Below are 26,836 nucleotides of genomic sequence, written 5' to 3' on the forward strand. Positions count from 1 at the left end.
CTTATGTCATGTTTATTGTTGCATACATGGCTGCTGTGTCGCAAGACAAATTTCAGTGTGAACTGACAATAAAGTATTATCGTATTATCGTCGTATCGTAAAGTCAAGGCATAATGTCCTCATGATACAACAAGCATGTCATGTGACCCAGCCCTCCATGGGCACTAGCCGCACACACACACACATCCAATAACAGCCACAACACAGCCGACATAGTCTAGATTCACATCAGCCTTCAATTCCAGAGCCACAAACAAGCAGTCACTGAACATGTTTCACTGCCACACCGGGCAACAGAGCTACATCTTGAACCACATCAGCACATGACATGAACAGCATACAACACGAACACAACACAAACTGCAGCAGCAGCATCCAGCAAAGGAAAAGGAAAAATTAGAAATGTCACAATTAGTACATGATCGCCTAATCGCAAGTATTTGAGATAATCGCAATACTTTTTCAGATAATCGTTATAATCATTTCCATGTTGAAAAATGTTAATATGTTTTCAAACATTTAAAAAAAAAATTGGACTGCTATTTCCACTATTTTTTTTTTTTTAAGTATAAAGTTATTGAATTATGCAAGTTATTTGTCATATCTGCCCTGTGCACCTTTTGTTAACAAAGCCTAAAAAGCCAGACCATTTTGTATTAATAATGTTACAAAGTTCAGTGTACGACAGAGCACGACAGATACGCATTTAAATCGTTAATCGCAATTATTTGAGCGACAATTAATCGCCAAGTAAAATGTCATAATCGTGACAGTCCTAAAGAGGTTCCTACTTTGAGCTGTCTTCATCAGCCGTCTTCAGGGGAAACCCCGAGAAGGACGAGGTCTTCGGCCGTTCGACCGTGCGGACCAAGTCTTCGGAGGAATCCCCCATGCAGACAAACCTATGGATAGAGAGAGATCTCCAGATCTCGTTCTCTAGGGCAGGGCATCCTCGGATGAGCCTTCCAATGGCGACTCCCGCCATCTCCATCCTCCATACATCTGGTTAGCTTCACGGTTCACCAGTACTTTATTAGAGGTGGATGGTCTGGGAGGGTGTTACACTGTAGGTGAGAACCTCGGTCTTCTGGGCATTCATATGTATATATATTCATATGGACAGTATGTGTGTGTGTGGGTGTATGGGTGGGTGTGTGTGTGTGTGTGTGGGGTGTGTTTGTGTGTGTGTGTTTATAAAAAAATAAAAAAGACTACATCAGGGAGCCATCTAGACCTCCTAGTTGTAGTAGTGAAGCCCAGTTCTTGCTCCCCTCCTCCACTGATGTCTTAATGCATAGTCCAGGCTTATAATGAAGAGGGGGGTGTGTCCCCTGCAACACCTCTGCCAGCCTTGAGTATCTGAAAGAAAGAAAAAAAGAATGAAAGAAAGAAAGAAAGAAAGATTCATTCAAGTAACTGAGAGCCACATATACGTATACTGTATCCTGTCACAACATACAGCCTAGTACAGTGGTTCTCAAACTTTTTCCATGCCAAGGACCCCCATTTGAAAAGATAAGCTAGGGGACCTCCATAAGAGATTTTTTTTTTACAGCTCTAGCAGTGATTCTGAATCATTTTAATTTCAAGGACCCCCATTCTGACATGCATTAGGCTCCGGACTCCCATTTAATGGCATTTCTCTGGGACCCCAATTTATATTGTAAAATCAATGTTAATTTAACTCTGAGAGTGTACAAATGGAACCAAATGGACCCGTCAGGGTCCATTTGGTTCCTAACTATCCATCATTTAGCTGGGGACCCCCTGGAACTCCCTCAAGGACCCCACTTTGAGAACCAATGGCCTAGTAAACGTATACTGTATCCTGTCACAACATACAGCCTAGTAAACGTATACTGTATCCTGTAACAACATACAGCCTAGTATACGTATACTGTCACAACATACAGCCTAGTATACAGTACGTATACTGTATCCTGTCACAACATACAGCCTAGTATACGTATACTGTATCCTGTAACAACATATAGCCTAGTATACGTATACTGTATCCTGTCACAACATACAGCCTAGTATACGTATACTGTATCCTGTCACAACATACAGCCTAGTATACGTATACTGTATCCTGTAACAACATACAGCCTAGTATACGTATACTGTATCCTGTAACAACATACAGCCTAGTAAACGTATACTGCATTCTGTCACAACATACAGCCTAGTATACGCATACTGTATCCTGTCACAGCATACAGCCTAGTATACGTATACTGAATCCTGTCATAACATACACAGCCTAGTATACGTATACTGTATCCTGTCACAGCATACACAGCCTAGTATACGTATACATGAGCTTGTAGATCGGCCAATATCACAATGTTTGCCTCTTTCTTACATAATATTTGATCATTTGGCAAATTTAGTATTAAAGTCATTAAATTGTAACTTTATAAATGTGCAAATACCCTGTATACACTTAAAGGGCTTAGCAGTGGCGCCCATGTTGTGGTGTCAAACCCATTCATTTTAGATTTCCGAAATATTTTTTATAAATTGTGTTAAGCCTGGAGGCTAGAACCAAGCCATCCAGAATCCTGGTGAATGTGTAAAGTGATTTACTGGGCCCAGTGGTGTAAAAAGTACTCACATTCTTTACTTGAGTAAAAGTACCAATACAACAGTTTAGAAATATTCTATTACAAGTACAAGGCTGGTATTCAAAATTTACTTGAGTAAAAGTACAAAGGTATTGGCATCAAAATATACTTAAAGTGCTAAAAGTAAAAGTACTCATTATGCACAACGTATTACGATGTGACGCGTTGTGAGCTTGTAGATCGGCTATTTTCAAATAGCCAACGGCTATAGGGCTGAAGTGGTATGTGATGTAATAATAATCCAAATCTACAAAGTAACTAGTAACTAAAGTCTTTAAATAATTGTAGTGGAGTAGAAGTAAAATATTTGTCTCGGAATGTAGTGGAGAAATAAAAGTATTGAATATTAAGATACTCCAGTAAAGTAAAAGCTCCTCAAAATTGTATAGTACTTGAGTACATGTACCTATTACTTTAGTTTACACCACTGACTAGGCCTGCATACTGTAGCCTGTCTTAGCATCACAATAAAACACGGCTCAACAATACAACATATTCACTTCACATCACATCACACAACACAACAATGCTTCATCCTGACTAGTTGTTGCTTTACCAAGTAAAATAATGATGAAATTACACGCAATTCCATCAATTCCTTTAATGCTAAGCAGCTAATTAGCTAAGCTAAATCACCTGCAGAAACTCACCTCAGTTTGGTCAGATGGAGAAAATGCACTTCTGTTTGTGTTTTAGCAGCTTTCACCACTCTGGTAAACACTGACAACTCTACTCAACGTTCATCTGGAGTAACGTTATATTATGAGTTGTTTATTTTGATATTTTACTTCCAATTGTTCCAAAAAAAACTTTGCAGAGCTTGTAACAAACTGACTGTGTGTGTGTGTGAGGGGGGGGTCGGAGCGTGACAATTGGAGGACTTAAAAAACCCGCCCCTCCCTGCTCCTAGGGAGTGTGGAGCAATAACTAACTACCTTCCAGGCAGGGAGCCAGTGGAGTCTATTAGGTATTCTAGGAACAACAGGAGACGGGGTAAAGGACACACAAAAAGCAGTGGTGGAATTTTTGAAGGAGATAGGGGTGTTTCACAGGGTGTAGGCAGGGTGCAGTGCTATCATTAAAAGATAGCCACACTATAAATTAGAATAACGGTGAATGGAATAGAGAAGTGTAGGGAGTCAGACTACATACTCCGGTACAGTAGGTGGCGGTATGCACCTAAAAGCAAACGGTTGCGACCCGCCATAAAACCAAAGAAGAAGAAGAAGAACTACCTTCCAGGGCAGGGTTTCTCAAAGTGGGTGCCCCGTGTGGCACCCTAGGGTGCCACGACACAAGTCCAAGTCCAGGGGTGCCACAGCAGGATACTAATATTTGGAAATCATCAATATCACTTCAGTTTAACCACTTAGATTAGATTTAATTAGTAAAACGGACCTTGCGACATGTTGTGAGCTTGTAGATCGGTTATGTTTGGCTAATATTCCCCCCAGAATAGGGATGCTGGGGTTCAAGTGGTTAAACGTCAAGTATAACGTCAAGTATAAGTATTCTCTCAAGTTTTCACTGTGTGACACGCTGTATCTTAGGGGGAAAGATTTACATTTTGCGTAGTGTAATTTGACATAAATGCAAAACTGTGCACACACACTCCCTGGATGCCAGAGCAGATCCTCTGCCCCACATTTTTCACATGGGCCTTTTATAGGCCACCAGGAGGCCGATTTGTGCAAAACACATTTTTTGACAGTACTCCTACATATTTTGTCCAAACATCCCGCAAATCAGTACACAGTATCTCTATAGTCATCAAACCAAATTAATCTTTCAGATTTTTCATATTTCATCCTGATTGGCTAAAATTGGCTTCCAAAGTTTGCAGGAGTGCTCCGTTTTGAACAAAATGCCTCAAATCATGAACACAGCTTGCAATTTCCGTGAATTTCTTTTCCACACACATTCCCACTAGGCAACAAACTTTGCACGCACATTTGCACTACAGTGAGGAACAAATGCCACCCTTTTAACATTGCCCTATTATAGCGCCACCAGGAAGCCAATTTTTGCAACACTTTTCTTTTTTATATTACTGATACAAATTTTGTCCAAAACATCATGCAAATCGGTACACATTATCTCTATAGTCAAGGGATCAAGATGGTTCTGTCCGATTTTTCATATTCCATCCTGGTTAGCGAATTCCGAACATTGCTGGCCAACAATAACCTACCTGACCTGGCGGAGACCTGTGCTCCGAGGAGCACTTTTTCTAGTTTTACTCTGGTTTCACTTGTGCTGTGGAAGGTGCATTAAGCTTGTATCTAATATTGATATTCTAAATCATATGTACATTTTTGTAACCAAATTGAGTTGGTGAGCTGAAGCTCTGAAGGTGGCTACCGTCCAAGCATCATCCGAGGTGTCTAAAGTGAAGATGGTTGACAGGTTGGGTGAGGAGGTGAAGGCTTGCGTCCTCCAGGCCGGAGGAGATCCTCGGTGCAGCCAGGTGGTCCATGATGTAGGCTGGGTGTATGTGTCACAGGGAGATTGGCGAACCAGGGAGATTGAAGACAGAGCGCTCGTTTTTAGGCACGGGGCTTCGGGGCGAGGCGGGGCTTTGATGCGACGCGGACCTGTCTTTTGTTGTTCCCCCCCACGTAGCAACCAGGAAGCTACGCTAGGGGAACTCTGAACACGCGTTCACACGCACACGTGATAATAGTTATTGTCCATGACGGAGGCGCGCCGACTCAGCAGAGCTTGAGGCCGAGGAGGCGCGCCCTCGCGCCTCCAGGCGCGAGTGCCCGCGCTGACCGGCCGATGCTCTGCTAGTCGGCGCGACGAATCAGCGCCGTCCGAGTTGTGAACCGATAGGGACGGAATAGTTCTTTTCATGGATCACTGTGTGTGTGTGTACGATACGATACGATACGATACGTTACAACTTTATTGTCAGCTCTCACTGAAATTTGCTTTGTGTCCATGACGTCACCGTTCAAGATACAGACAGGACATACACAATACATTACACAAGGTACATTACAGGACACACATCACAGAAGCAGACAGAAACAAGAACAATAGAACATATCCTCTTGGTTTACCGATTTTGGTTTAAAAGCAGAACAGACTGGTGTACAAAATAATTCTTTAGCCTGTTTTTCTTATATTTTGGGACTCTAAACCGCCTCATGGAGGGCAACAGTTGATATTCATCATTTAAAACATGTAAGGGGTCAGAGGAGATGCTCTTCGCCAGTCTAAGCATGCTATTGATCTGGGCTTCTTTAAAGGAGCGTAACACAACCTCAACTGGCCTACCAACAATTTTAGCGCAGATCTTAATTTGGCTATACAGTTTGTTCTTATATACCAATGGTAGGCTGTTAAACCAGGCCGTGCTACAGTACAACATTACAGTTTGAACAACAGACGTATAGAAAAGAGACAAGATCTGACTGTTAGCACCAAACGATCTAAGTCGGCGTAGGGAGTACATACACTGCTGTATCCTCTTACAAATATAAGTGTGTGTGTGTGTGTGTGTGTGTGTGTGTGTGTGTGCGCACGTGTGTGTGCACACATATGCGTGCGTGCGCCTTTGAGCATGCGTGTGTGCGCGGGCGTGTGCATACGTGCGCGCGCATGTGTGTGCGTGCGTGGGCGCGCATGTGTGTGTGTGCGCGTTTGAGCATGCGTGTGTGCGCATGCGCACTTATGTGCATGCGTGTGTGCGTGCGCACAAACACGCACGCACGCGCACGCACGCACACACACACACACACACCCTCCCTCTAGTCTGGCTTGCATTGCCCTCTAGAGTTGGTTTTACAGAATTGCCTGAAAACAAGCGCTCCTTCTTCAATCTCCCTGGTTCTCCAATCTCCCTGTAACATATGCACTGCTGAGAGGGACATGTTCACAGCCAATGTAAAACCGCTTGTAGAAATGGATTTGTACAATATATGTTCTTCCGCTGTGTTCAAGCACGCGCTTACATCTCGTAAGCCTGCAGAGCTGTACAACCAGGAGCTCCTCGCCACTGCTGTGGAGTCTGTCTCTCTAGCTGACTGCTAGCACCAAACGATCTAAGTCGGCGTAGGGAGTACATACGCTGCTGTATCCTCTTACAAATATAAGTGTGTGTGTGTGTGTGTGTGCGTGCGCGTGTGTGCACACATATGCGTGCGTGCGCCTTTGAGCATGCGTGTGTGCGCGGGCGTGTGCATACGTGCCCGCACATGTGTGTGCGTGCGTGGGCGCGCATGTGCGTGCGTGCGCGTTTGAGCATGCGTGTGTGCGGACGCCCATACCAACCCTTGAAAGCCCCATTTATTGAAACCGAAAAGTCTGGTTGTATTAAACGACGTTAAACTCATCAAGATTGCAGCTCTACGGAAAGCGTGGGTTACCACATGAGGCTGACTGCAGGTTGAGTTGAGTAACACATCACCACTGGCTAGCAAAGACCAATATACTTTGTAAGACCAGCAGGCCACATCTCTCCCCGTTTTGTCTGGTTGAATTAAATCCAAAGAATGAATACATCAAAGTTAAAGAAGAGATCAAACAACACTATTCCATGCAGACAGTGAAAGTTAAATCCAACAAAATCACTTCACACACACTCAGCGTACTGTTCAGGACAAGGTCACTAGAACTCTTTCCTCTGCCTAACTTCACTTACAACACAGTGAAGTGAAGAAAAAGGGGAAAGCGCAGGCAGAAGAAAAACATTCTAAAAAATGAATAAATATCGATACAATCTCCACAGACCACCTAAAATGTCAATATTTATTCCAGGAAAAATGAAAATATCTTTAAATGTTTCTATTACTGTACACCTTGGAGATTAAATTTTGTGCAAGAGAAAGCAACTTTGGAGCAGTGTTATTATTTAGGGGATCACACATTCAATAGGGGGGAAAAAATCAGTCTAAACGCTTTGCCCAACTAGAAACTGAAGACAAACTCTGAGCTCTCATTGATTGTTTTGTTTGTATTTTAATAACTGCATCGCAGAACCAATCCAAAGTCTTTAGGGCAGACAGACCTTCACATTACGGCGGTGACAGGACACAGGACAGGTTTTCAAAGCGGTGGGCGTAGGTTTGTTAGCATCCATTCATGCCACAGTTCTATAAAACTACCTTGCATTTAGAAGTCCCCAGACATATCGGTACAGGCGGAAATCTCAGATCTGGCAACGCGGAATCACCCATACAAAGGTGCGGGCTCGACTAATGTCTATGTGCACCAGACGTCACACAGAAAGGCACTGTACATGGACGATTACCTCTGACTGAAATTAGCCTAGGACCATGTGGCCATAATGGTTAAAATCACACGTCTATGCAGGGTTCAATTTGCTAGTGGGGGGATCCATGCCTCTGTTTTTGATATTACACCCAGGGTGTGATGAAAATTAATGACCAGATCTGATCATGAATTTCTATGGCCGGTGGGGATATACATTTTTCCCTGCTTCTGGTCCGACTTAATTAAATAAATGCATTTCCTTTAGGGAAATATAGACTGATATGTTTGATATTCATGTTTGATAATATCACAATAAAAAAATCCCTACTTTAAAAAATATCTACAAGCTCACAACACATTGCACAACATGTCGCATGTGTTGTGAGTTTTGGCTATTTTCACCTATTCTATTTTTTGTTCCTTTTTTACACATCAAACTCTGTGTTTATGTTTTATCGCTAGAATGGTTGAGGATGAGTTGTTTTTGAGGGTGAGGCATACGAGTCTCACTCACAGTGTGCCCTCATTAAAACAAGACACCGTACTCCGTCATGGTTTTGAAATCCTAATTGAAGACATCACCTTTGTCCTGAATCAGCCATTAGTACGCCTCTTCTGGTCGCAAATGTGATCGAAACAGACTGAATAATGGCTGACGATTCAACCGCACAGCTGCAACCATCACATCAAATAATCATTAGAGCTTTTCTCCTTCAAAAATAACAATAGCTGGAGTGAGCCCACAGCACACGCCCGCACAGCTCTCGTATACTTTGTGAAGGAGAACGATACAGAGCACACAACTGAAATGGTCCACCACTGTATTGTTAAGGGGAGACCTTGAAATCTAAGACTTTGAGAACCATTGGCTGTACATTTATATGCAGGTGTCTTTGAGCAGAGCCATTCTGAGTTTCTTTTCTCCCCGTTGCAGTTCCAATATTCTGGGGTTGTTCCTTTGTTGCTGTCTGGCAGAAACCAGCTAACTCCATTTGTGAGCTTTTAAAAAAAAAATCATATATCAGTGCTATTGAACACCCTTTACGTCTGTGCGTTGGTTAAAAAAATATTGAACCAATGAAAAGTATTAAAAAGCGCTTCTGACAAAACCAACTCCATTGGATCCTCAAACTTTCTGCTAAACCAGCTAACTCCACCAAAAGGGGGTGGAGTTAGCTGACTGCAGACTCCACCCCCTTTTGACCTCCAACCTCATTGTGAGCTTAGAGGTCCATTCAGCTGTTCTTATCAATGATGAACAAAACCTCCTAACTCCACTTTTTTTCTTTCTTTTTTTTTCCTGAACATTTTGGAGTTAGCTGGTTTCTGCCGGACAGCAGAGATATATAACAAGCTGCTGGTACATCAGCTGTTTCAGAGGAGGAAAAAGGAGTGGGCCAAGGATAGAGCCCGGGGGCCCCGAGTCAATGACATATAATAGGGTTTAAGAGGTTTTCAATCATGAGTCGAAGATGTACTGAGATCTCCAGCACGAGTCATTACAAATCTGTTGATCAGAGCATTTTTTATTACATAGGGCAGTTTATTGAACTTGTAAATGTGTTAGGTGTCGTTATGCATGACCTTAGCTTTTCCTACACGCACACAAACATACATTTTTGAACATTTATAATAATTTGTTGCTTTCAACATTCAAAGCTGTAAATTTGTTATAGCTACATTTTGTTAAAAACACAGTATTTACATTAATAGTAATACACAAAGTGTCCTATATTTGGCATACTTACAACAATCTCGATATATACTTTACAATTTCTCAAGTACTGATTAATGTGAATATTTAATCACAAATATTTCACAACAAATTAAAAAGGAAATCAACCGTACAAAAGTGAAACATACAAGCAATACTGAAGTTAATTTCCAGGAGAAAAATTAAGAGATCATTATTTTCTGCTAAAATCTTCTCTTTTATTTCATTTTATTTTTTACAAAACTGCGTCAAATTTGCTGACTTCACTACCTAAAAGCGGATGAACTGGGCCATTGTTGATGCAGTGCAGTCAATTGACCTCAACCTCTTTATTCAAATGGAAAATAAAAATGTCCTACTCATCTGTACAAATATTAGACTATACAAAAAAAGTAGTTTAGAGATTGTTTCTCCATAATGCTTTCCCAACAGAGCAACAGCGCTGGGACATATCTGACAGGCAGGACAGTGGCAGTTTGTAGAGATAAAATTCACTTGTATTTTTTTTACTTCCTTGTCAAATAGTCCTCAATAACAGTACAGGTCGTAATGTTGGTGATAAAATCTCTTTTGTGCTTGTTGTCTAAAGTTGCTAGGTAAACTATGATTGGACTTTTTAAGTTCATCACCTTGAACACTGCTTTAAAAAAAACGTTTATTTTTGTTTTGTGAGCGATCACAACTCCTATAGGCCTACTGTATATCAGTGATTCTCAAAGTGAATTCCAGGACCTCCTTTCCTTTAGAGGGGTCTAAATTGACCCCTACAAGTCTGTAACTCTGACAGTATACACATGGGTATACTGTCAGAGTTAAGGAGAGACCTTGAAAAACAAAAGTTGGAGAACCATTGCTGTATATATATATGTATATGCAGGTGTCTTTGAGCCGAGTCTTTCCGAGTTTCTTTTCTCCCGTTCAAGTTCCAATGTTCTGGGGTTGTTTTACAGCATTCTGTACATATTTATGATTCCTTTGGCACGATACTTGGTAAAACCCCCCCAAATGGATCTGCCGTCATGTACATCTACACTTCATGCAGGAGGGGCAGGGTGCATTCACAATCGCCACTCTGGAATGTTCAAGAATTCAGTGTTCAGCCCGAAATAGGCTATACGAGCCCACTGGGTGGGTCACATTAAATTAACTCCAGTGTCTGGTATCAAGAGAAGCCTTATATAATTTCAAAGTTAAGGAGGCGCGCTTCTTCACTTCACTTGAGAGCTTGAGGGAGGGATGAGAGGTTGGTTTCATCCGATTCCTCGATGGGGATGATGGTCGAGTGGTTTGTTATGTTCGCAATTTTCCACTGGCGACCCCTCGAGTCGTCCTCGATTGAGGTCGACTCCATATTGGCATCCTGCTTTTGGTTGAAATATGCCACGGCACTGCAGTCATAGTTGTGAAGGTACCCTCATACAAATTGAAAAAATTAAAATGCTGATGCGGTTATTACTTTGGTACTATTCGAATGCAAATGCGAATTTTAGGTATAAAACCTATCCACTTTCCATCTGGCCTCCCTATTTTGGGCATGTCATTAAGTAAAAAAAAAAGATAATGACAAAAATAGTGACAATAGCAGATCTACAAGCTCACAACACGTTGCGATGCTTTGTGAGCTTGTAAATAAGATATTTAAAAATCTTTTTGAATATAGGGCTTAAGTGGTTAACATTATTAATGCGTTTCTTGGCACAAAGCCTGAAAAATCTTTGCTTTATCACTCGGTGGAACGGTACCCGACTGTGAACACACCCGTGTCTACTACACTAAACTGAAAATGCATACGCGACCTCTAGCACCTCTCTAGCCATACAGTATACAAAAAGTACAGAGTACTTAAAAAAAACGTGCAAGACTCACGGATAAAAGACTCTGTTTCAATACTTAAGGCAAAAAAAAACACTTCTCCTATATACCAATATACATATATTGGGATTATGACATCTATCAAAAATGTCAGTTATTTTTTTTATTTCATATTTTCTAGAATGTTCCCGTAAACAATTGTGTTCTGATTGACCATGGAGACCTAGGGGGCGTGACAGAGCTAAAAGTGTGGAATGACATATTTCAATGCAATGCCCTGGGGGGTGAAATACACAATTAAAATAAAATAAAATAAGAAAGAGCTGTGAAAATGTGATAATCTCTTCCGTTTAGTTTTTGCCCGCATGTCAATCTGTCTGTCTTTAACCCATTAAGACCTGGAACTGTGTCATTTTTTGATTTGAGCTAAAAAGCATTATTTTACACTTTGGCTATTTTTGAAAAATCGTGAAAATGTGCGCAAATCTTTGAATATAAATACTTTTAAAGCGAATATTTTTAACTCAAATCTTTGCTTCTGGGGGTCCCTGGAAAAAGATATTTTGATGGGGGTCCGCGGCCAAATACATATACATTTGGGGGTCCTTGACATGAAAAAGATTGAGCACCACTGATATAGAAACATATGTTTTTCAGAAAACTGTTGGGATTTAGGAGACATGTAGAATCGGCTTCAGGTCTCAATGGGTTAATCAGAGTATTGGTCACAGAGTGCCAAACTGAAGATAAAAAAATAAAATAAAATAAAAAGAGGGGAGTGCCCAGTAGAAAAGTGCAAAACGCGCCAGTGTGTTCATTCCAACATCCACCCGTCCCTCCGTAAGCCTAGACCTCGGCCGTACTCCTCCTCCCCCCCAAAAACTGGCCCCTATAGCTGGGAGACCTTCCTGGGGAGCGGCCTGGGTCTGGGAACCCGGGGGTCGGCGGAGGAGGAAGAAGAGGGGGCTGCCGGGTGACCGTCCAGCTTCATGCTGCCCGTGCGGAGCTGGTGGGGCTTGGGGGGCAGCGCCGGCGGGTCGACCTGCGGGGGCGGTACGGAGAGGCTGTGGGGTAAGGGCACGGGGCGGCGGGTGGGGTTGTTCCTCTCGTAGACGCTGTACGGCGGCGGCGTCTTGTTCTCCCGGCGGACGGGCTCCGACGCGTCCCCTCCTCCGGAGACAGGGTGGAGGGCCAGCGTGGAGGGAGGGGGCGGGAGGAGGAGGGGCGTCGCGTGGTCGGGCAGCTCGGTGCCGGACGCCTCGGACACGCTGCAGCGGCTGAGAGAGGAGATGCCGCTGCTGTAGCTGCCGCTGAGGACGGGGGAGTTGGAGACCAGCCCGGTGGTGTGGCACTCGGTGGGCGACGGGGTGAAGGGAGGCGCCGTGCTCTGATGGAAGAAAAGAACAAGGAACAAATGAAATGTCAGACCTTTTTTTTTTTCTCTTCTCATTCTATTATCCCATTAACTCTTTGACTGCCAGAGTATTTTCATAAAGTACTCCCCCATTGCCAGCAATTTTCGTGTTTTTTTTATTTTTATATTTTGAAAATTTTCATGAAAATAATTGGACTGTTTTTTAAAGACGCAGCACAAATCCGCCACTAGAGAGCAGCACATGATAGCTTGATCAGCTCCTTGTGTCACTGTTACCCTTCTTGAGCGATTAGACAGGGAAAAACATTAAAACGGATGTGACGTCCTCCCAGATTGTTTTGATCGTCAAAATTACGATGTGATACACGACGGCGATGACTGATCGTCACCCAGACCATAGATTATAGAAGAGAAGCTGTCCGTTTGTCCGTTATACCGTGTGAAAAACCGTTTGTTTACCTATTTTGGACGAAAATGACCGGGGGAAAATAATCAAAAAACGGAAACGGAACCCAGGCCATGAAACCGGATGCAGATATGGGTGAAGTAAGTGGAACTCGAGAATAACATTGAATTTTAAGCAGCATAGCGCGATCAGAGATTAAACAATGAACGCAAATCCAACGCGTCAATGGCGTGGGTGGATTAAGTAGTAATTGACGCGTTTTCGAGTCAATGGCGTTTATAGAGTTAAGACCTGAGGGCGATTCTTAAAATGTTTTCTAAATCCTAACAGTTTTTTGAAAAAAATATTTAAAATATTTTTTTCACGATTTTTCAAAAATAGCAGATCTACAAGTTCATAGCGCGGCACTCGGTGCCGCGCTATGAACTTGTATATCTGCTATTTTTGAATAGCCTAAATAAATCTAAAAGTGACACAGATGCGTTCCAGGTCTTGATGGGTTATTCTCCGCTGTCATGTAAATTGCCATTTAGCTTTTTCAGCGTGACCACGGTGGCTGAAATGACTCACATTGAATAGAATGCTCGACTGCGTGGACGCAGCGCGTTCAAAATGGAGTGACATGAGAATCGGTTTAAAGGTCAAGAAGAAACAGGTGATCATTTTCTAATCTTTCTTTCATCGTGGCGGCATGCAGAGCTGTCTTTTGGCTTGAATTTATTAAACCCTTGATGTAATAATGGCTTGTATTTCAAAATAAATCCCATTTTAACCAAGAGTCTATACGTGGTGTGACTCTGGCACAGTGTTGGCATGTGCCCCCTTACCTCTGATACAGCATGTGATAGGTTACATCTAGTGGGTGTGATATAAATAATTTTTAGGTGCCTTTTCACCTTTTTCTTGGTAGTATTTGTCATAATAATTCACATTGTGCGATAAAGTGTTTTTTTTAGCTCCTTTTGTAGAGAACACTGCTATCTCTTCGATGGGAAACCCATTTCTGTTATATGCTCTATTCATTAGCAATATGCACACGTTTTTGTGAATTTGGGCCCCCTCAGAAATGCGGGCTGGATTTATGACACCCTTGTGATTTTCAACATCTTCAGAAAGTCACAAAGGCCCTATCCCTCTTATCCAATCCAATTAATGTGTAACCTTGCGCACAGACTGGCTGGCAATGACAACAAGTGACTGAGTGGCTAGAAGTAATTCATTGCCAATGACAGCTGGGATACAACTGAGCAACATGGGAGCAACACCTGAAGAAGAGCTGAGAAAAGTTCAACTTAGTCTATTAGAACCACCACAGACAGACACCGACTATCACCACTCCTCCTACCTGCCTGTGAGCTCTCCTGCCCGGCATGGCAACTCCTATTAATGCCGATATAACTATTAACGTCAATATAACAGACTTGCCTGTACAAATCCACGATGAATAGGCCTATATCCGTCAAGGTAAGCTTAGCTCAGCTCACTGGCTAGGCCGGTTGATCAGTTGTGAGATCTAGTTTATACCTAGCCTGGTAAACCATCCCAGTCTCGTGAATTCACATTTTCACGTAGTTTATACTAGATAATACATGGAAATGATCTAAAACAATATTCCCAGTAAACACACTTCATTCTCCATGAAGCTAAGAATAATTTTTAACCAATTGTATTCACATCACTTCTTTCTTGAAATAATAAACAGGTTAGGAATGAACCAACAACAACAATTAATTAACAAATAAACACGGCATACTCTATGAATATTTGATAGGGTGCAATAACATGCAATCAACTAACGTTTTTCATTGCTTTGATTAAGGTTTGATATTTATTTATTGAACACAGCTTATGAATGGATAACTGGTACAGTCCAATAACAATATTACAGAATGAACACGGCATTATGTCTAACCTTCCTAACCTAGCCTTCCCCGGACAAAAGCATGCCCACATGCCCCTGAAAATTGTTATGTACTGTAGAAGGTTGCACAGCCATGGTTCTTTCCAGCTACAACTGCAGCCTGTGGTCTCAACACCTCTGTTTCCACCACCCACACAGTTACTTTGTAGATTTACATTATTATTACAAAACAAAACAAAACAAAAAACTCTAGTCTTAGTGAAACGGACTTGAGTTACTAGTTGTACTCGGACCACTAGTCAACTTTTCCATCTCTTCGCCATATAATAGCCAATCTACAAGCTTGTAGATGGGCTATTTTTGCCGAATGTTCCCCCTAGAAAAGGCATGCTGGGGTTCAAGTGGTTAACCAATTAAGGCCTATGTTATACTTTGTCTATTCTTTTAGAAGGACAGACATTTCCTGATGAAGGTCTAATGACCGAAACGTTCACTTTACAAAGATCCTTTTTGCAAGTTCCAGACAGTGAGCGGGACCTTTTTTCTTCGATTTGTTATCAGAGATCCCCTTCTGATACTTTGTCTATTCGAAAATAACCGCTCTACAAGCTCACAATGTATCACGACTCGACACGCTTTGAGCTTGTAGATCGTCTTTTTATTCAAAACGGTGTATGGAACGGTTTTGTGGTTACGTGGTTCCGCTCCGGAATGGCCGGCCACGCTATGCCTACCACAAATCTGCCATCTCCATAGAAATGCGTGCTGACACAGAAATATTGAATTACCCCGAAAGAAAAGACAGAAACGACTCAGCCGGCAAAGATTTCACACCTCATCGACGTCCACGCCAGACGTCAGGAAACCGATCGCTCATCAAAATGTTGTTTTCTGAGCAATTACACCACGCTGCCATTATATCTGCTTACGGTTTAACCCTTTGAGACCGGGAGAGCATCTTTACGTCATTTTTTGATTTCTTTGGCTATTTAAAAAATAGCAGATCTACAAGCTCATAGCGTGGCACAGAGTGCCGCGCTACGAGCGTGTAGATCTGCAATTTGGGGAAAATAAATCGTGAAAATGTGTGCAAATATTTGAATATAAATGTATATGCATTTTTAACTCAAATCTTTGCTTCTGCATGGGAGTCCCTGGAACTAGATATTTTGAGATGGGGGTCCACGGACAAATATATATCATTTTGGGTGGTCCTTGACATGAAAAACTGATATTATAGCAACATAAGATATAACATTTGTAGAATCCCCAGAAGCAAAGATTTGAGTTAAAAATGTTAAAAAACATATATATTCAAAGATTTGCACACATTTTCACGATTTTTCCGACAAATAAATAGCAGATCTACCAGCTCGAAGCGCGGCACTCGGTGCCGCGCTACAAGCTTGTAGATCTGCTATTTTTGAATAGCCCAAAGTATAAAATAATGGTTATAGCTATAAAAATCTAAAATGACTCAGTATGCGTTCCTGGTCTGAATGGGTTAATTGGGCCTGCATGGTGAGGAGCGCCATTGATCAGCGGGTGTGTATCGCTCTGGCTGGGAGGGGCACACAAAGCCGCCCCGTCCCACTTTCCTCATCAATCAAGGCTGGTCGTTTAAGACCAACATGATTTGGCACAAATGCGTTATTTCCTTTTGTCGTTTTACAGCTGTGCATCTTGTACCTGTATTGACATACTGTCCAGGCACGTGCAAAGAGAGATAATCCGTTAACTATTTGGACAAGGGCGATTTAAACAAATATATTTTTGACACCGTGCTGTCTGTGTGATCTTGCATAAGCTTAATGGATGTCTCGCACAGAGCTCATCGCTTCCAGGAAGCCATAAAATGTAATTGAAGAATTTACAACACCATAATATTTAATAACTTGCAGCCATTTTTGAATCAGCGGCCTTAGGGTCACCGTTTGACATGGTAAACTCAGCCAGTAACTGCATTTTAGCTGACTATGTGACTGTGGAGAAACTTTAATCACATTAACCGTGGTTAACCGTTTTCTTTTAACTAACCGCATTTTCATCCACCATCTGTCTGAACTATGGGACCATTCACTGATCTGATGGACCACAGCTTTGCCATCCTTTCGGGCTATGGGATTGCAACTACCGTGGCAAAAATGCTAATAAACAGCGTAAATTTGGGAAAAGTAAAAAATCGACTTCCTCACTGCCTGCCTCAATGTCCATGTGCAAGTTCAGATCAATTAGTGAACCCACTGAGGAGAAAAATGGATGAGGACGGACATATGAAAATAGCTAATGTACAAGCTCACAATGCGTTGCAACGAGTATAGGGCTTAAGTGGATAAAAAGTACAATGTGAAGTGTCGCAATTCAAGCGACAACATGGAGGGTTGCACAGCTGACATCACAGAGGGTAGGGTTGCATGGCTGACCCTTGTGCACGGCTGACAATAAGAGAGGGTTGCACCACCAGGGGAAATTCCGCTTCCCTTTTGGGGATCACTCACTGCACAATCATAGACAATATTTATATCACACTTTCAATCACATTGTGGAAGTAGATACCAGAAAGAAAGAGCAAAAACCCACCAAGCACACCTTGATTGATAATGTGCTTTTTTTGTGTGTTTTTTTTCCTTATTTTTATGCCTGACTGGACAGGCATTTCTTGGATTTAACAGAATGCTGAGTAAAAGAGCTCTCTCACTTTCCTGAGCTGTTCTCTCCAGGGTAACAGGCTGTTGAGAAGTCCCTGTGAGCAGTAACAATGCAGCAATACCAAAAAAGCCTGACGAAAGTTATGTCCCTTGCAGGTTCCTGTCCTGTGGTTTGTGAGTCTGGTAATGGGCCCCTGGCCGCACTCACTCGTGTCTGTGTGCGTTGAGGTGTGTGAGAGAGGCTGTGAGAGGGAGAGTGCATAGAGAGTTTGTTTGCTGGTAGAGTTTGTGTGTAGGCTACATGTCTCTGTGCTGTGTGTGCGTGTGTGTGTGTGCGCGCACGTGTGGTACAGGTAATGCTTGAGGACCATAGAGCGGCCGTTCCTGCCTATGATGGGCAGCTGAGTGCTTCGCTTCAGGCCTTTGCTCCTGCCAGAATGCACGTACGTGCACACACACACCCACACACACAATTGAGAGAGCATGCTGACTGCTGAGCCGTCAGTGCTTTCCACAATTGTTCCCTCTCTGTGTACCTTTCAGCCTCTTCACGCAGAAACATGCACACATACCAACTAGAATCAGACAGTAAAAACATCTAACTGTCATACGTGACGCATCCCACCCACGACAACAGCCCACAGCTTAGCATTGTTGTCTGTGTCAAGCTCTCACAAGAACACCACGATGACAATACACAGAAAGCAAAACACGAGGTTCAACTAAAGTTACGTTTCCAAACAACTTTCAGCACTTGATTTTCATTCCGGTCCCTCCCCCCAGCGCCAAGACCTTTTCCACATGACACAGCTGAATGACTACGGGGCTCATTAACAGCAAACCTGACAGCTCAGAGACCTATTCAGAGAAAACTCATGTTAATTAAGACATTTCCATGTGCCTTAGGTCAATGCAGACTTGACTTTGTTCTGAACTTTCGGTCCTTTCAACCCCCATCAGAGCAAACATGAACCAACAGTGGGAAGACAAGAAATGGCAACCATAGTAGTCATTAGCAGTGTGCAATACGGCGCCACTTAATATCAACATTGTCACCTGCGACCTGGGATGACGTTGGCCATAAGACGTACTGTAGCGTACTGTACATAAGCCTCACCACCTAAAATGTCCCTTGTATCTTCTTGCATAAATGCAGGTTGAATTGAAGTAAAGATGCATCGTTAAGATGCAATGTAACCCCATGCCATGGTTGGAACTACTGTTTCGTCCTCCAAATGGCTGTGATTAGACAATCACAGTGACATTCAAAGCTGGTGTTTTCGCCGGTCACAGTACAGATAAGTGAACGACAAGAGTGTTTTCCAACTCTGAGGCTAGGATAGCAATGTATGCATAGGCCTACAGTATCTCCCTTTGTTAGCTTTTTAAGGCAAGTAACTTATTTTTTTAAGAGAAGCCTGTTTTGGGGTCTGCTTTATAGTTTATGGTCACTGGGCTAAGTGCTTGCGTTTGCAGTATCGGCCGTTTTATATTTCTGTTATGAGTAGACAACTTTTCAGTGGCAATTCTTTTTTTGCACACTGATGAGCGCTTTCGCTCGTTAAAACACTTTACCGCCGAAGTTTTAATGAAAAGAGCAACTGCTTATTTTCTCCGTTATTGGTAGACAAATTCTCAGTCGCAGTTAAAAAAAAAGTTTGCTCAGTAACGAGCGTATTCGCTCGTTAAAGCGCTTTACCGCCTTAGTTTTAATGAAAAGAGCGGATCTGCTACCCAGTAAGTTGTTTCGCTTGTGGATACTTCTCTGGTGTTTGCTGTAGAGGTGCTTCGGTGCCATACATTAAAGATCCCTGAAGGTGCGCAGGTGTGAGTTTAGAAGTAGGCCTATTATTAAGCCCTATACACATTTATTTCGTCATACAATGAATCATGAAAATAGCTGATCTACAGCCTTGCAACGAGTCACATAGCGGTGTATTGTGAGCTTGTAGATAATATGTTTTGAACTTTTTAAAATCTTCACCTATGATGACATGCCGCAAAATAGGGACGCCATGTTGAAAGTGATTAGCTTAGTTCAAATGGTGTCTTGTTACAGAGGGAGTTTTGATTTCAGCGTCAAAAGCTCACCCTATTTAGCAAAATGATTGATTTTCCTGTTACCATTACCAATTCCCTTTGGCATAAGAAAAATCACACCCTGTGTGAAGTGGGCGGTGTCTTGCTAGCTAATCACAATACTGAATGGAGTCAACCAATCATGTACAAAAAATAAATACATTTATTGAAACACTCTTTATGATGGACGAAACCATAACTTAAAAAAAACAAATTTATGTTTTTTTTTAAGTTATGGTTTCTTATATAGGGCTATGCACATGTGTCATGTGACACTGGCCAATCACAGTCCTGAATAGACTGTGATTGTCCAATCACGGTGCAGGGTTAGGCGGGGTACTTTTTGGCCAATCACAGCGCAGGATTTGTTGTACAAATATCCAAACCTCACTTATAGGGGCGGTTTCACCGCCCAAAAAAATGAAAATATAAAAAAAATTGGAAATGAAGAAAAAAAGACATTCCACATATCGAGGCCACCATGCTAGGATCACGTTTGCCATGCCATCATAGCTACTGACGGCCATGACAAGTGCCACGCATGCCTTGATATTGTGCACCTGAGGGAGGGGCTCTCTCGCAGCGCATGAATAGGCTCTTTCTATGCACAGCAGCCAAATTGTAAAGAAATTGAGCCTCCTCCTCCTTACTTCCTTCACAGGTGTTGCTAATAATACTAATGAAGGCTCTGTTCCATTCCGTTCATAGAGTCAGGGTGCTGATATTGTGCATGTTGGCTCACTGGAAACTGGACCCTCATGGTTCCTTAAGGGGGTTCCCAATGGCCCCCTACGGGTGTGCAACTCTGAGAGTGTACAAATGGAACCAAATGGACCCTTGCGGGTCCATTTGGTTCCATTTGTACACTCTCAAGAGTTATGGGGGTCCTTGAAATTAAAATGTTTGAGAACCACTGTGCTACACTAAATGGAACAGAACCTTAATTAGTATAACTGGTAACACCTGTGAAGATTCTTGTGCTGCGAGAGAGAGAGCCCCTCCCTGAGGTGTACAGCTGAGGTGGAAGGACTGCAGCTCGCTAGCCGGCTGCCCCCATCTGGTAGCCTATCTCTTGGAAGGTGAGCCGGGATGCTCCCCATCCGAGGGTTCCCACCTTGGAAAAATAAAGTGAACTGTTTACAGCTACAGCTACACCCAACGTCATCCCAGGTTACTGAGGTGACTACGTTGATATAGAGTGCACTACACAGGCAACATCTAGTGTTTTAAGCTCTGCCTCTGGCGGTCATCCAGAATTCATAAACCCATAGTTACACGTCTGTTATCCGAGTCTGTTTTAGCACTACTCACTAAGGAATCATGTCAGTTCTTTTGCAACCAAAAGAGGGAATAGAATTTTTACAAAATGTTCTATTTTTAAATAAATCAGAACAGGCTATTGAGGTGCCTTCATACATTATAACAGATATGTAGCAGATGCTATTATGCCAAAATAAGAGCAAATTCACCTATGTATTCTATTTCTATGTTCTCCCGTTAAATTACTGTATGCCTTTACTTCTGACGAGGCCATATTGAAGAGAACTCCCAGAGCCTTTAATTAACTACTGAAGATAACTTAAAAGCCTGCTAATTAGCTAATGGTGATATCTTGAAAACCCATTCATCAGCCATTGATCATATGCCCCTTACATTCAATAGCACGTTCAAATCTAGATTGAGCAATAACATGCGACCAGGGACCATCACTTGTCACAGTCGTCTTTCCTTTTACTCCAACTCGGTGGTTATACGCACAGGTTTTTTGTGCTCTTATTGGAATCCATCCAACAGCAATTCCTTTAGTTGACAATTTTCGGTGTCTGTGATCACGTCGGAACATCTCCTAACCCGGTTTTGGGGCCCACCAACCCCCGATGGCCACAAAACTGCTTACCAACTCATAACAACCGCCCTGAGCAAACTTAATGGACTCTCTTGGATCGATCAGAGCATGGATACAGATGCTCCCCAACTCCCAGCATCCGAAAGGCACAGATATATAACTATTCGGCTGTGCGAGCAGTTTCGCAAGCGATCTATAATGCAAAGTTTCCCAGGCGTGAGGTGGGTGCAGGACAGAGGCCCCGAGGCTGTTTGGAGAGGTCGTTAGTGGTTGCCGGATAACAGCCCGCGGGTCACACTGACCCTGACCTTTACAGAGAGGAGAAATAGATAATAATAGAATAGAATGGAGAGAAGACGAGAGAGGAAAATGAGCTAGCATGGTGTGCTATTATTTTTTTTACTGCACTGAGGGAGAAGAGGCTAGGAACGAGCAAATGGGAGGGAGGGAAAGAAAGAAAGAAATAGAGAGAGCATGTAAGAAGAGACAAGTTAGAGGGGGGAGAGAGAGAGGGGGAGAGAGAGAGAGAGAGAGAGAGAGAGAGAGAGAGAGAGAGAGAGAGAGAGAGAGAGAGAGAGATAAGGGACAAGCAGACAAAAGCTGCCAGCCGAGTGTTCTGGCAGCCAGGTCCAGCCGTCAGATGGACAAACAAACAGACCTGAGTGACAGGGACATCACCCACCTTCTGTGGAGATCTGGACACGTGGACAGGAGACTGGGACCTCATGTTCTTGGCTGACGAGCCTGCAGACAGCCAGACAATGCAGAGAGAGAGAGAGAGAGAGAGAGAGAGAGAGAGAGAGAGAGAGAGAGAGAGAGAGAGAGAGAGAGAGAGAGGGGGCAGAGAAGAGAGTAAATTCAAGTCAGGGGTCTATTTTTTTCTACGAGTCTATGACACAACACGAGTAACACAGGTTTATATTTGTGAGGACAAACGTTTTAGGACGGCAGTTTGGTCCTCATATTGTCTTATTTCTCAAATTCTACTATACTTGTGGGGACATCTGGTCCTCACAAGTATAGCAATACAAGTACACACACACAGAGACACAGACACACACACACATACTCTCACTGAAAAAACGTTGCCATCGGGCAGAAACCTTGTATCTCCATATTTCAACTTTTCATGTTTTTTTGGGTAAATTAATGCCCTTACTTGCTAAGAGTGTCGCACAGGAGTAGTGAAAATAGCAGATCTCCAAGCCCACAAGCTGTGAGTGTATAGATCTGCTATTCTCACTATTTTACTTACATTTTTAACCCCAGCATCGGTATTGTGACGAAAGCTTTAGCTGAAAATAGCAGATCGACAAGCTCTGCTATGATCGATCGGCTAAAATAATTAAAAAAGGAACGGTTTTGGACATACAAGGTTTCCACCACCCGACAGCGGCGAAAACACAAGGAGTGGTGAGAGAGGGCCAGCAGCTTAAGAGCATCAATGAATCAAATAAGCGATGATGTGCCACAGGGTTCCTCTAGATCCGCCCTGAGCTGCTATTCCTACGGTACGACGCCAGCGTCCTGTCTGCAGCCGCTCGCCAAATAAGCAAAACAAACAATAAACGCAAACCGCCGTCTGCCTCGTTACGCTGGCTGGCAGCGTGATTCATCAGAAGACCCAGGGGGAAAAAAAGTCTGTAAACAAATTAATAAATACGACTACAAAAACAAAAGTGTTTAGATTGATGACGGAGAGCTCTCCTGCTGTAGAAGTAGTTTCACGTACTGTACTGTATATAACTTGTTTATCACACACCCCATATAGCCTTTATTTGCCCTGCGTGAAGACATGATGAAAGAATAGCAGGCAGTTTCAGAGTTGCAAGGTTTTGTAAATGCATTGTGTAAACAATACAGAAATATTTGAGTATTTTAAAAGCATATACTTCAGAAAACGTAAATATTTTTTTTAAAGCGAGTACTGCAGTACTTTAAAGTTTCAAGTAAAACAAAATATACATATATATATATATATATACACACTGTATGTATATATGAGAAACAAAACAACAACAGCAAATCCAAGAATTGACCGAGATTTACTGTCAGCCCTCTCAGAGGCCTTGAAGATTTAGAACAGAGCTCAGTCAGACTGTATCATCTCATAACTAGACATTGCATTAGCATTTCAAGCGACGGCGGGTGAACACAAGAGCAGAAAGGAGGGGGGAGAGAGAGAGAGAGAAAGCGACAGTGGTGCAGATATCTGCAGTTGGAAGAAAATAATAAAGACTAATGAAATAAGGAGACTGCCAGGTTGTCAAAAGTCAGAGCGGAAGAATTAGTACCATTCCCTCGGTGGGAATAAGGAGGAGAGACTGGTTTTCTGCTTATTGGTCGGTTTACCTGAGTACGGTGGCCTAGGTGGGACAGGAGGAACTAGAAACCTGCCCACAGGGTCAGAGGAGTGCAGGGTGCCCTCTCTGGCACTGTCTAAACTCCAGCTACTTGGGGTGGCCCTCACTTAATGGTGGGACGGCAGACAAGAGACACCACGAGTCAATGGACATGGGAGGACACAGCACCAGACCCGTTGAAAGAGAGAGAGACATGACACTATTTGATCTCACTGAAACACGATCCCGTTGGTTCACGTGTTCTTCAACATCCATTACAAGGACTCAATGTTTGGAAATTTACAGTAGAGTGTTTGGGAGTACTTGCTCTTTTCTGAGCTCACCAAAACAAAATACCAAATCACCTGTTGGTTTTGGCAATAAAATGATTGGGAGTGTTGTTGTTACTCTCTCTTTCAATAGATCTGCACAGCACATCACAGTGGAATGATACACATCTATATACAGCTGTCATGGTGTTTGATGATCAATGGATTAGCACCTGCCCCACATGAGGAGTTCACTCCAAAGTGTTTTTAACCCCAACATTTTTAAAATAAATCTCTGGCAAAAATATCACATCTACGAGCTTATAGATCGGCTATTCATCAAATCTACATTTATTTTACAAATGATGGGCCAAATACATACACATTTATTTCTACACAATATTTCTACAAATCGCTACAAAACCTGTGACAGCCAGTCGAAGTTGAAGGTTAAATTTAGGTCTGATATGATGGACTGTGCATTTTAAAATGGTGTATACTTTAATTGTTTCCGACCATTTTCCAAAGCAAACATTTATTCTTTATTCTTATACATTTTGGAAAATGTTTGTGTAACTTTCATCAGAAGGAGAGAGATTTTGCAGTGAGATTTTGCACACAGACATCGACTCTATGGAAAGATGGAGGAGACACAAGGATTCACAGCCTTAACAACGCTGATGAGGTAACATGTAAATGTGTGTTAGAAGGCGTGATGTTTCGCAGTGTCTACGGAAGCTATGAACTGCACCTGTGAATAATCACAAGTTCAGTGTGAATCCTCACACCCATCCCCATTGTCATGTGCCCAAGGTGCAAAGCCTGCTTTATACTTAGAAAATAGCAGATCTACAAGCTCACAGCGCTTGTAGGTCGGCTATTCTCGGTGCGGAAGAATAAACCAGGCATAAAGGTTTATGGCGATAGCTAACTCTCACCGTGGTATGCACAACGCAGCGATAAATAGCGTGTAAGTAGACTGTGTGTGTGTGTGTGTGTGTTTGTGTGTGTGTGTGTGTGTGTACAGGGGAATTAACGCATGCTAACCGTTTCCTCTTGAAACAGAGGTGTCTCATTTATTTCCCTCATTATCCGAGTGAGTTCTGCGAGCCTCCAGGGCCGTTCCATGCCGTTTCCGACTCAAGTGGCACTCTTCTTAACTCCCCATCACTAATACAGACCTAATCACAGAAGGTGAATTACCACGTCCAACGGCACTAAGCGGACCCCAACTGTACAGGCTTGTAGCGGATGACGTTAGGAAGGTTGTAATTTGGGGTCGAATATACAGTATAAACCATAAAAAGTCCTATCTGCACACAATGAAAGTTAAACAACGTTTTTGTCGGGTTGTCACGCTCAGTAAAATGTTCATGATTGTCTCGAGTTTGGTTCTTAATTACACCCAGCGGGGTCAGACTCAGGTCTTGATTTTCCGTTTGTCTTATTTATTTTATTTTCCTTTCTTCTTTTCTCTCGGCTGGAAAACGAAATGGTAAAATATGCGGCTCCTGCGCTGTGCGGGGAAATGACAACCCATGAGAGGAGAAGAGCCGTGCTAATGGATACGCTCTCATACATATGAATGTCTCTCACGTCCGTCTGCACTGCGGGAAGGCGACCCGCCGTTATATTACTCTACCCGGATGAAGGGAGATGAAAAAACTGTAATCTCTGGTTAAGAAGAGTAGGAAAACGACGCCTACGGTGTACGCGCGCGCGCGCGTGTGTGTGTGTGTGTGTGTGTGTGTGTGTGTGTGTGTGTGTGTGTGTGTGTGTGTGCACTTTTGCATTCATATGTACTGTATGCTCATGTTGCGTGTGAATGCATACTCCTTTACCTGATTGCCTGCCTGTCTCTGTGTGTCTTTGTGCACGTGTGTGCGTGTGTGCGTGCGTGCGTGCGTGCGTGCGTGCGTGCGTGCGTGCGTGCGTGCGTGCGTGCGTGCGTGCGTGCGTGCGTGCGTGCGTGCGTGCGTGCGTGCGTGCGTGCGTGCACCTGAATGCTTTCAGTTTGTGTTCAGTCACCTGCTTAACTGTGTGTGTGTGTGTGCGTGTGCGTGTGCGTGTGTGTGTGTGCGTGTGTGTGTGTGTCCTGTGGAGGCTGTGGACCCTGAAGCAGCTGTATGATGACAGGTGTCTCTAGACAGCAAGTGGTCATCCTGTCAAACACACTCTGTCTGGACAGAGGCCCACTGCCACGGGGACACACACACACCACACCTCACCACACCAGGGTGTGCATGCTGAAAATAGCAGAACTACAAGCTCACGTCGCGCCGCGACGCGTTGTGAGCTTGTAGATCGGCTATTTTCAGCAAGCAACCAAGTGTAAAATCAGCCATTAGGACGCCATCAAGGCACCGCCTACATCAGCTGTAGATTTAGTCGACTATCATCTTATGATATTTTGTCCACTAAAACTAGACAAAAACTAAAACATTTCAGATGACTAGAATATGACTAAAACTAAATGGAATTTTATCTAAAAGACTATGACTAAAACTAAATCAAAATTTGCTGTCAAAATCAACACTACACCACACCACAGACCCATGCAATGGGTACCCGAAAGCTGAACACTCTGATCGACGCACAACATTTTTATCGGCGCAATAACCCCCGGCAACGCTTGTG

General features: G+C 42.9%; 1 protein-coding gene across 1 annotated transcript in view; it reads right to left on the bottom strand.

The window, feature by feature from the left end:
* Positions 1-9,372: 9,372 nt before the first annotated feature.
* Positions 9,373-26,836, bottom strand: part of dock4b (dedicator of cytokinesis 4b) — a 260,551-nt gene continuing 243,087 nt past the window's right edge. Inside the window, 3 exon segments of the mRNA XM_080421428.1 lie at positions 9,373-12,760; positions 22,271-22,332; positions 23,941-24,057. Coding sequence (XP_080277554.1) covers positions 12,263-12,760; positions 22,271-22,332; positions 23,941-24,057 — 677 coding nt within the window. The 3' untranslated portion in view covers positions 9,373-12,262.

The sequence above is a fragment of the Gymnoscopelus braueri genome (assembly GCF_963280865.1).
Source record: "Gymnoscopelus braueri genome assembly, chromosome: 23".
In the NCBI taxonomy this organism is placed as follows: Eukaryota; Metazoa; Chordata; class Actinopteri; order Myctophiformes; family Myctophidae; genus Gymnoscopelus; species Gymnoscopelus braueri.